The sequence below is a fragment of the Lepidochelys olivacea genome, assembly GCF_965140295.1.
Source record: "Lepidochelys olivacea isolate rLepOli2 genome assembly, chromosome: 10".
NCBI lineage: Eukaryota > Metazoa > Chordata > Testudines > Cheloniidae > Lepidochelys > Lepidochelys olivacea.
In genome coordinates this window covers 22,984,718-22,997,271 of record NC_140420.1, presented here as the reverse complement: position 1 = coordinate 22,997,271, position 12,554 = coordinate 22,984,718, and the positions used below count along the sequence as shown (strand labels likewise).

General features: G+C 37.9%; 1 protein-coding gene across 2 annotated transcripts in view; it reads right to left on the bottom strand.

Annotated features, from left to right (window-relative positions):
• TXNDC11 (thioredoxin domain containing 11) overlaps nt 1–12,554 on the bottom strand; it is a 102,846-nt gene that overhangs the window by 3,282 nt on the left and 87,010 nt on the right. For both annotated transcript variants that reach the window (XM_084640673.1, XM_084640674.1), the window contains 2 exons: nt 10,359–10,468; nt 9,137–9,217 (listed from right to left, as the gene is read on the bottom strand). In XM_084640673.1, coding sequence (XP_084496799.1) covers nt 9,137–9,217; nt 10,359–10,468 — 191 coding nt within the window. The remainder of the gene's footprint in view (nt 1–9,136; nt 9,218–10,358; nt 10,469–12,554) is intronic.

The following is a 12,554-nucleotide window of genomic DNA, read 5'->3' as shown; positions in this document are numbered from 1 at the left end:
TACCTTAACATGAATACAATAAGCCAGTTATAGTTCTGATTTTCATCCTCACACAAATACCACTGAAGAATCCATTAAAGTAGGGGAAGAAAAAAGTTTATACTAAGTAATCTGAACCCCACACTACACTACTTTCATTCAGCAAGAGGCATTCTAAAGATGTCAATGTCTGCTACCAATACTGATGCCTTCAGAGCATAGATACATTAACTACTAATACCTACTTCAGAACCAGATGTCGTTTTAGCAAGCAATGGGTTCTATTTTGTCATCCTATTATTTGGTGAAAACAAATGGAGGCTGGAAGATGGCTAAAACTGGTTTAGCACATACATGATACAGAGCTTGACTTCATAATTTCTCCTTGTGAAAAACTTGATTTTTCAAACAGACCTGACACGTGTTTTCCTCTAGTAAACTTGTCCCAAGTTTTACTTGATACATGTACTATGCAAAACCTCTTGTCCAAGACTACTACTCCCTCAAAGGCATTTCTTCAAAAGCAGCTTCTTCTCTTTCCCTCCCCCAAACTACAGCCCTTCCTTCCTACCACTAGAATACCATGTATACAATTCTGGAAGCTTAGACTCAGTAGTGTTGCAAGCAGAATTTAAGACTTACTCTATACAACGGGATGGGAACCTATTTTTCCATCACTATCTCAAAATGTTGAGGCCCAAACTTCTTAGGGGTTACATTCTGCTGTTACTTAAATTGACTTACAGTAGATCTAGTCCCCACTCATCAGAATTGTCCACTTATTTGAAAACTACTTATCTAGCATCTATCACCACCTACACCACTCAGACATCACTTAATTCAGTATATGGCTGATCATTCAGCAAGCAAACCATTGCTTGAGCATTTTATAACTGTTCCATGGACTACAGTGGCAGGCAGGTTACATGTATATAATTCAAGACCGTATTAGATGTGTTTTCTAATCATTGGAAACCTGCCCATGTTAAAGGAGCTACCTCATTTGTTGTACTCTAGCCCCTCAGTGGATCTGCTAAAGTTACTAAGAGTCCCTAGACTTGTTTGAGAGGGGAGACAATGTTTCTCTGTCCTGGAAGTTCCTTTTGCTCTTTGCTCACCCATTCTAGTTCAGAAAATCCCATCTAACAACCCTTAAGGTAAACTGTAGGGCATAAATATCTACATCCTTCCTCAGGAAATGGGCTGAAGCGGTGAATCCTATGTATGGGAGGGGGGAAGATGGGCAGAGTTAACATTTAATTTGCAGATGCATTTAGAAGAAAAAAAAAAAGCTTTAGTGTCCTACAAGCTGATAATATATCTTGCATCTAAAGGCAACTTTCATGCTGCTTAAACAATTTTGATAGAGGTATAAGCCTCCTAGCTCCATGTTATCGAAGTAGTTGAAACAGAGTACTTGGTCCTTCATTTCTGAAAATAATGCAGGGTAGAAAAAAAAACCTTTAGTTTCACTGTACTTAAGGCACACCCCATGACTTTTAGTTTACAATTGGTGTTTGAGATTTTTTTTTTTTTGGGGGGAAACTGAAATGATACACTAGGCCATTGTATCTAAGGGAAAATAGAGCTAGTCCTAGTGGACAAGGCTTTTCTGATTCAATATTTCCAAAGGCTTAATGCTACAAGGAAAATACGAACACAAAGCATAGTACTATAGCAAATCTAAACTTTGACTGAGAAATGCCTGTTAACTAAAGCCATAATAATTGGTAATAAATAAAAATCCTTCTTCCAAAGCAGCACAAGTTGTGTAGTTTGTGTCAAAATTCCTGCTGTAGAAACACCAATTTGACAACTTAGTTCCAGGAAAAACATAGTACACTTTATGATGCAATGTTCATTTGCCAAATCAGTAAGTAGAGTATTCATGGTATCAGAAAACTTCCACCCCTTGTTTCTGAAGTGAATATTCCTAGGGAAGAAAAAATTAATCATTCCCTCTTCCATTCAGTGAGAGAGGTAAACATGCTCCTAAAGCTCAGGCTTACTTTATAATACCCTGCTGTGAAGTATAAGCCAGTATTCAATCTGAAAGACTGAACACTAACAAAGCAAAAACTTAATGGGTGAGTGAAATAGCAGACACATACTTCCCATAACACAGTAACAAATGGAGATTCTTTAAGTGCATCAGAAGGACCCCTTTTCAGTGTGCATTGCTGCTCAGCTTAAACTATTCAAACTTACTGCTCAATTTGATACTTTAACGTTTGTTTCCCCAACATTCACCCATGTAGCAGTACTACAGCCAGTCCGAGGAACACAGAGATGATGTTCCATCTCTAAGTTCCTGTAATGCTCTCCTGTGTTTGACTTCTACAAGAAAAATAGAACTTGAAGCTTAGCACAGGTAGTTTGCAGATAAGAAGCTGGTCTGCAGCACTATTTCTGACTGGATTCCCTGTGAAAGAGCCGACCTCCAGAAGCAACCTCAATAAATTCAGTGAAAAGCTTTTATTTCAAGCTTGTAAAATCATAACCTATGATTGATTATCTCATAATGAAAAACTTGATTTTTTTTTTGGCGTTGAGCTCAGAATGGAAATGACCCAGCACAAAAGAGCGCTTTTATCCCTGCCCTTCCCCCAGTGCCTCATTTGGTTTTGGAATGGAAGTATAGTGCCTTCCCATTTAAATTCTTCTTGAAAGGAAACATTAAGCACCTTTTGGGGCTTAGAATAAAAGCACAGGTATCAATGAGCAGAACTTGGGCCACAGAAGCATACACTCCCAAGCTAGGGAATCTGCCTACATTTGAGGGTAGAGGACCAGAATTTGGGCCTAAGTTTACAACAATCATATTTTCTCCTACTTGAGCAGTTTATCAAAGTCCAGAGAGGTGAATAATAGGGCAGCTTTCTAAAAAGCTGTTTTAATTTCCTTAACTCTAGAACAGGTCACAAGTAGCCAGCCCCTCCCCATTTTCGATTTATGAAAGGGAACAAAATACTAACCCAGCTTTTGTAAAGGAAATGGTTGTATAATGCCCTTCAACCATAAAACAATTGTGTCATAATCCTTTTTTTGGTTTATTAAACAAATCTATAGGGTGCCATACGAAAATGGGTTAAATGTCAGGAAGAATTAAGCTTTCCTTTATTTAGAGGATAATGTACAAGAAAGGGGTTTCTGCAGAAAATGTAGTTACTCTGATGTGTTAAGAAACCAATTAATCAACAGTCATAAAATACTGACTCCTTTAAAATGGAGGAACCAGATTAAATGTCCCTGTAAAGAAAATCAGATTTTTCTTTTCTGCTTTGTAAGAATCTGGGTTTTAAGATCTAGGAGTCCAAAGCACTGATGACCATGGCCAGAATCCTGTGGTAGGGCAATATTAATGAAGAAAGAGGGTTTCTTTATTTAGTTTTCTGCAGCCACAGACTTACAGAAGCTACCACTCAAACTTTCTATTTTAAAACAAAGGGTATGAAAGGTAGTTAGGCCCTATTCCATCATGTTAATGAGCAGGGAAAGCCTTGTGTTTAAGAGTAAATGCTACTGCACCTCAGCTGAAGGGAAAGAAAGATTCTCTCCTACTCTTGTCCTTGCCCTAAGAAGATTACTGGAATATGCAGTATTCAGTCCTGTACGTCATTTTAACAGAAAACCACACTTGCAAATGCTCAACAACAATCATCACCATATTGCATTTTCCTCAGGTTGGTTTTTAAACTGCAGGTACCCAACAAAATGGCACAGTTAGACTTCAAAACAATGTTAAAGTTGTTGAGGAGAAGTGGGTGTAAGTAAAGAAACAACTCATGTATCTTCAGAAACTCCAATTGTGATCATAATCCCTCCGTCCAAATTCAGGGATTTATTGAAAAGCACCAGCTGCACTCTTTTCTACTAAGTTCCTCTGTTTGCCAAATCAGTAACGGACGGGATTTACAGCATGTAATATGCACACAGTGTGACCCATCAAATTGGATAAACTCATATCGATCACCCTGAGGAAGTACTGAGAGGGGGAGCCTGGCTGTGAGTGAATCAAAGTGAGATAGGTAAAAGCATTACATGCAGAATGCACCCAAAATGTACTATTCAGAAAGAAGAAAGATTCAACACTGTAGCCCAGTCCTGGTATTGAATCAGTCAGCAAATATACCCTTTAGACCAGGAGATAAAACAACAGAAGTGGATGTTTCAAAGATGACTAAATGATAGGAGTATTATACCTTACATAGCTCTGTGAAACAAAACAGTGAAAAATTCTTTGAATTCTGTTTAGCTGCCTAATCCATGAAAGAATCAAACTGCAAAACCATTATCATGCTTAGACTTGGTGAATGAAGCAAAGATCCCTGAAGTTAATGGGAGTTTCGATGAACTAAGGATAAAAGTTCCATTACCATAAAATACAGAAGCTGCAGCTTCCCTTACTTAAAAGACTCAGCAGTGAAGCACACAAAAATCACTGTTCCTAACGCCAAGATCATGCAGATTGGTGACAAAGGCATAGCTGTCAAAAAAGAGGCCAGTTTCCCTGCCTAATTAATCTCTAGAATCATGATGAGTATGGTGGAGATGGAGCACAAAAACAATTCATTATGACCAAAAATCTATCATATACCAAGACTCCTATCTACTTCAGTGAGTATTTTGTTTAATTAAGGACTGAGAATTTGACCCTTACTTAGCAAAGCTGCTTATGCTTTTTAGCTCTTGTTTAAGAGAAGAACTCTAGAGAAAACCTACATGAACTCTTAACTCAAAAACTCTATCTATCCTCTATGCAGCAATAAGGCCAATTAGCTCAGCAGTAGGATGAATGCATGTTAGTCTCCCAATACAATACCTCAGAAAAACAATGAAGATAAGAGGACAAAACCAGATCAGTACATCATAGTGGTAGCTGACTCTGGATCAATCAATAAAACCATTAAAAAGCTGACCAATATCTGAGGTTATCCAAAAGGGCTACAAGGCATACCGCCAAATTGGAGCAGAAAAGCTACAGAAAGAAAAGAATGAGATGAGGGTTGAAAAATACACTAGACTGTTTCCTGGTTGAAGAGGATATGAGAAAATCTGGTCAGAATGGGATGCCCTATATTCCACCTATTCACAGATCTAACTGCAGTACCTAATGCCTCACAAAAGGTATTGCTATCACTTCAGTAAAATGGACACAACTGCCAACTCCAAATATCCTTCCAGATCACCTAAATCTAAAACAATACCTCCTGGGCTGCTTTGGTTGTTTATACATAGGGAGGAGTATGTACTTATGTTGACCTATTAAGCGCGCTGCTGCCTCAAAAGATACTCTCTATGAAATCCTGGAAAATACTCTAATTTATTGATGTACGGAACATTCATACTACATTACACTGTTTACTTCGTTTAATTTATGGCAGCTTCTGTTTATTTCATTTCAGGTAGGAAAAGCAACATGATCCCCTTTTACTAACGGTCCAAAAACTTGTGCCAAATGAGGTTCCTGTTCAAAGCTAAGCTATTCTTGGAAGAGTAAACAAGTAATGACATGGATAAGGTTCTTTTCCCCTACAAACTTCTCATGATCAGACAAGTCACTCCTATACTCATAATCCTGTGTTTCTCAATTGCTAACTACAAGAGCACACAAATTTAATGCAGCTTGTCATGATTTGGCAAAAATATGGAATCTACACAAAGACAAAATTTACTCATATATAATAATGACAATTTATTACATCACAACCATTTCTTTACACACACACACACCCTCCCCTCCCAGTGTACATCACAAACACTAAATTGTTGTTTATAGAAACACAGTGAGGGAAAAATTCATGTTTTACTAAACCATGAGCCTAAAAGATAAAGGACTGCTTAGATATTATGGTGATGGGCTCCAAAATAACCATCTAAGATTGGTTTTTAAAAATACACACCAGATAATAGAATTAGGAAGAAAACAGAGCAGAGAGAAAAGAGGAAAACCAAGCAATTAAACAATGACAGGGAGGGAGCAGAAAGGCAAACATAGCAGCAGATTTGTAAGACTAGATAAAAGAAAATAAGACAAGACTCAAACCTTATGACAGAGATTGCTATCACATGACAGAGCACGTGGGCCCGGGTTGGTTCAGTACCACTAAGTCACGAGTAAGTTCACTAAAAGTCGAAAAATCTACTTTTAAAATAACTGCACACAAAAAAACTACATTAAAAGAATATTAAGGTTGAAAACTCAAGCACTCAAAAGTTAGATAATGCCTGAACTAAGGTTGCCTGTGCAACCTTAATTCAGTTCCCATGTGCATATTCATTATGAGTGTTTTTAAGCACATGATAACATACTAGTTTTGCCATGGGATCCCTGCCTCTTTTATAACTTGAGTTTACAGCTTGGCCAAATATGGGCAGAATTTCATGGAGATTGCAAAAGGCATATCCCTGACACTAAAACCACTCCCCAACAAATTTCAAGTCCCTGTTTCCCTCCAAACCCAGAAGAGTTAAGATAAGAAGAAAACCTGGGAAAAAATAACCAAGCACATTTTCTTCATCGGTTCCTCAAAAACCACACGGAAGCGTTGCACTCTTTTTTCACAGAACCCAAGATTATTCTGTAGATCATATTATATTATGCTAATTCTTCCTGAAATGTTGTTTTCCTTGTTCATTTCTTGGTGGTTCTACGGTTTGTTTTCTTGTCTATCTGGATAAATGAAACCACCATAGATTAAAGTTTTTAGTCTTTCTGAGACGCACTTCCCCTTATAAATATTTACATTCCCTAGTCTTCCTGCCATTTTGCTTTGGAAATTTTATCATCATTCTGCTGTGGAGGTATTAAGCTACTAAAGGTTTATTTTTAAATCAGAAAGTCCTACTCTTTCATGCAGCAAAGCTAATGTGTTACATTTAATTCAGCAGTTAGCTCTTCCCTTATGAAAGCTCAATGGTTTGCTAATGAGTCAGACTGGAAAAAAAGGTGTTTTGCAATGCTAACATTTTCTGCAATGTAAGTTAGAGCAGTGCAGCGTGATTGTTCATTGCTATTGTAAAACAAACAGAACCAGTAACATTACAGACCCTGGTGACGGATAAAGTAACTGATATTTCCCCAAAACATTATTTAAAACTTTGAAAAATATTGCATTTGTATCAAAGTGTTTTGTGAAATATTAAAGGCAATTTGCAAGAGAAAACCTTTCACCAACCACTGATAGTTTGCACCGGAAATTACTACATGATGTAACTTGGTTTCCGTATGTTTCCCTTGAAGGCTGTAGCCACAATGTTTGATATATTCATAGGTTGAAATAAAACTTAGCTTTAACAAACACTGCAGAAAAACCATACAAGAAAATGGTTAATATTTGCAAATTTTTGCAATATTTGCAGTTTCTCATTTGACTCATCATATGCAGACATGACAATCTCATATTAAAGACCCATACAATTTCAAAACAGTTTTAACAATGGTTCCTTGCTGAAGGAGACTTTTGATAATAAATGTACCTACCTCCCCTTTTATATTTCAGATATGTGCTTTTTCAGCTACTCATTTTCTCCCCCTCAGACCAGATTCTCTTTCTGCTTGATCCTGGAGTGAAATCATAATGTTGCATTTATGACTTCACACACTTTTAAGGCAACACAATGATGTCACAAAACAGGATTAATTACTTCACTAATGGAGCAAGAAACAAGGAGAAAATGAGATCCAATTCACACACAAGAAGAGAGAACCTGGCCAATTAAGTAAATTGTGTATATAATTCTCTGTTGAAGCTTGCTCTCATGTGAAAATTCCTTGTATACAGAGAGAGAATATCACGAAACTGCCCACACTTCCGCAGATAATGGTTCACAGAAGAAAATTTAGTCCCTTATCCTATAAGCACTTAATCACATGTGTAATTTTAATCAGATGAGCCTTTACTCTCGGAGACATCAATGGACTATTTCCATTTGTAAAATTCCGTGTGTAAATATTTGTAGAATCAGACCTTATATTATGGATAATATTGGCATCTTCTCTAGTGAGTTTATAGGGGCCAGAAATACTGTAGAGGGCTTTCTGCCCCCATAAAAGATGGAAGAGTCAAACTGTGTAGCCAATAGATGTCCTCTCAGCTAGGAAGTGAAGTGCTGTGTGACAGCCACTATTACACGAAATCAAGAAAAAGTTTAACTGCGTAAAAATATCAATTTAGAATGGAGGGCTAGGTGAAACACAAAACAACTTTACTTTCACCAACGAAGGTTCAGAAGGCTCTGTCTGGGTGAAATGAGAAGCCCTTCAATTCCACCAGACATTAAACTGTTATTATTTAGGAATGTTCTATGCACTTTACAAACATATAAGAAACTTCCCCAAACAACTTACAATATAACTTGACACCAAGGACTAGGATAAAAGATTCAGAGATTTTTTTTTAAGGCCAGAGGAAACCATTATGATCAGAGGATACAGTGAATTTCCCTTTAACTTCCAACTCCTTGACTTTTATTGCTTTTATTTTTAACTCTTGCCTATTAGCACTTTTTAATATAAATTCAAGGCAACTTTCTATTTTCATTTAGCTTTTAAATTCTTGCCTGCTTTTAAACTTCAATTGTTTATTTTTTAAAATTATCTTATTAAGAGACAATAAAGTATGGGTTAGTTTAACTAGGAAAGAGCTTGACCCCTTTGCCTCAGCTCATGCGTATTTTAACTTTTTCAGATAGAAAACTAGCAAGAAGTCTTGCCTCTTACTTCAAGAGCCCATTGTGTGATCCTCTGACATATCTCACAGTCTCTTTTTTAACCATGCCTCTTTTTCTGTCACTCTCTTCCCTCCAGTTCTCACTCACTAGTCAATTCTGACCATGCCAAAAGAACTGTTGCACAACCAAATGAGAGGGAAATTATATGAGGAAATAAGGTGAGTAATGCATATTGCTGTTTACAAATAAATACTGACAAACTATAAAATAATGACACTTGGGCTAGAATTTAATTCACTTTCAGAAAATCATCATTTGTCCATACATGTCTATTTTAGAAAGTGCATTGGTAATACGCGGTAATGAATGGCTATTTGGCTTTCCTCTCCTCTTAAGCATGTGACCAGATTCATTTTTCAAACTCCAAGAAATGAAAAAAAAAAACAAAAAACCAAACACCTTTAAGAGAAAGGAATGACATTACCTGTTAGAAGGAAAAAACAAAATGGTTGGGAGACGATCTGCCATAAATTCCCATGGAAGGTCATTTCGAGCAACATCAATTCTGTTAAAAACAAAATAAAAAGAAAAAATAAACTGATAAAGATGCAACTGAACATTCCATGTATTACTTTTGCTTCTGAAATATCCATTTTGTTTTTCATTTATAAACAAATGATAAACAGTTGTGTATAAGCATACAGCTGAATGGATGCTTGCTCTGATGAGCGATATGAGGTGTTTCCTATTCTGAGGTCTGAAAATCTGTCTCTCAGCGTTGTTTATAATGGGAAATCTGGTTTTCTGGGAATCAAGATAAAAGGTTTTTTTAATTAATTGCTGTGTTACTAATTCACTTTGTGAACAGTCAGAGAAGGGTAGTGGAGAGGGAGGGAGGGACCTGGGCCCACCCTCTACTCTGGGTCCCAGCCCAGGGGCCCTAGGGATAGTGGCAAACCACTTGAACTAGTGCTTCCTTTCCCTGGGCTACTTCCCTCTCCTGCTCTTCAGCTTGTGGGGCTTCCTGCCCTCTCTCTGCACAAGCCGGGTGTCTCTTTACCTAGAGTCTTGGTCTTCTAGCCAGCCACAGCACTTCTCCAAACTCTCTTCTACTTCAACTCCTTCAAACTGCTCTCTGCTCCAACACCAAACCACTGTGCTTGAAGCAGGGGGGTTTAATCAAGTGACTGGCTTCAGGTGCTCTAATTGGCAACCTTTCTTCCCTCTAATAGCAACCTTTCTTCCCTCTACAGAGAATAAGGCTTCTCCTCATCCTGGGGCTAACATATATCTCCTATATCACTCTCCTGCAGCCTTCTGGCCATGCTGTATCACATAACAAAGAAGAAAGCGTCTACCCGAAGTACAGTATACATTTTTTCTTTCTTCTCTTCATATATATTTTCCCTCCCAGCTGATGAGCTCACTCAACTCAATTTTGACAGACTAAATTGGAATCTAATAGTAATATTCTAAACTTATTATGTAATATTATAATATACTGCTTATAACAAATTCATAGGACTTGTATCTAATTTGACAGACATGCAATCTTAACTTAAAATTGAACATAAATTAGTGGAAATTAATGGCACTATATCAACTTTACAAGCTACATAATATCCATATATGCATATCTGGAAGTCTAAGTAGTCACAACAGTATACTTAAAAATACTGTGGAAAAATGAAGAACGATTCTTTTACCTTGCCACAGTGAAGTTGTTTGGAGGCAGAAGTCGAGCTAGCTGGATAAAGATATGATTAAGAGAAGCACAGAATCCACACCATTGCGCATAATAGAGCAGCAAGACATCCTGGGGGGGGGGGGGGAGATTCAGTTAGCAACTGGGGTTTTACATACAGCAGAAATAGTCATCACTGTGTTAAACAAAACATCTGAGCTATTTAAAGAATAAATGGACACAAATCCCCTACACAAATTCCCTACGTAAAAGAATAAATGGACACACATCGGACATCAGGAATAGTAACATACAGAAGCCAGTAGGAGAACACTTCAATCTTCCTTGATATTCTATAACAGATTTGAAAGTAGCTATACTTGAACAACAAAAACTTCAGAAACAGACTTCAAAGAGAAAAAGAAGAACTAAAATTCATTTGCAAATTTAACACCATTAATTTGGGCTTGAATAGGGACTGGGGGTGGCTGGCTTATTACAAAAGCAGCTTTGTCTCTCCTAGAATTGACACCTCCTCATCTATTATTGGGAGTGGACTACATCCACACTGATCGAATTGGCCCAGTCAACACTGGTCCTCCACTTGTGAGGTAACTCCCTTCTCTTCATGTGTCAGTATATTTATGTCTGCATCTGTAATTTTCGCTTCCATGCATTTTTTACCCATGAAACCTTATGCTCAAATAAATCTGTTAGTCTTTAAGGTTCCACCGGACTCCTTGTTGTTTTCGAAGACTTCAGTTAGACTAAAGTTTTTCAATCTTCAGGAAACTAAACCTTGTGCCACAGGCAGACAACAGGAGAATCAAGGTGCACCCAGTGCCCAAGGCCTGAGCAATGTAAGGGAACTTATGAGGTGAGATATGCCCAGGTGAACCAGCACCATGCTGCAGAAGAAGGCGAAAACCCCCAAGGTTCCAGCCAATGTGACCTATGGGAAATTTCCTTCCAAGTCCCAAATCTGGCAATCAGTATGACTCTGAGCATGTGAGCAAGATACACCAGCCTGGCATTTACTGGTTCACCCCATCCACTGTCCTGTCCCCTACTGTGGGGAATCTCTGCTGCTTCAGTTGAAGGAAAACTCCCTCCCTGCCAATGACTACATCATGCAGAGGGGGAAAAAATCCTTCTTGACTGCCGCAGGCAATTGGCTGAAGCCCTGAAGCATGAGATTTGATTATAATCATGATTTTAATTCAGAGCTGCAAGTATTATGAACATGCTGAAGGAAAGGCAGGCAGTCCTGTTACCCCCTTGGCCTATGAAGGAAGGGATGGACAGGTTCTCTCAAATTCACAGATACGCAGATTTCGAGACCAGCCTTTCTTTCCCATTTAAATACTGGTCACTGTACACTTTAAAAAGAAAATCTCTGGAGAACTCTAGAGAACTAAGGAATTTTCCTCAAGCTAGCACACTAGGCACTGGGGACACTGGAAACTGAATATTGCACATGCATTCCTTCTCTGCTATCCTAGTAGCCAAAGAATATTAGTCCAAATTCAATCACACATATAAAGAATCAAATTATATAAAGTACTTTAGGCATCATTCAAAATTACACTGTACATCAAAACATTTCACATCATGAAATCAAAAAGCTTTTTGCTATGGATTTTTGTGATGTATGCTTTTAAAGTACTACTTTTTGTTGGGATTTTTGTTTCTTTGTTTTACAACCTTCAATTTTCTGTTACAGCTACTTCCCAGTCACTTTTATTCACTATTTTGTACCTTAGTTCCAGTAAGACAGCAAGTGGCTCCCTCTGCAGCCGGCCCGATCTCTACAGCCTTAACTGGTTCATAAAAGCAATGTTCATCACACATATCTCCAATTCCATCCAAGACTGAGTAGGCTTGGGACCTGTTCTTGACCCTGGGTCTCAACCTCTACTTAATTTGTTAAGAGTTGCCACCATGCAAACAAAGGCAAAACAGGACTTCTCCATCCCCACAATTATATATGTAATTTCGATCACATTTAGCAAATAAGAATACAAAAGGCTAAACCCCAGCTATGGCAGATACACACAGCACAGGAAGGCAGGGGGTGGTCTTCAGGGAGCTGGTTTGGCTGATTTTCTGGCTGATTTGTTCCAACAGAGTGGTCTCCTGAATTTAAGTTACAGTGAAGTATGACTTTCATGGAGTGCCCTTGTTTAAAATTATGTACACAATTAGTGTAACTGCATGA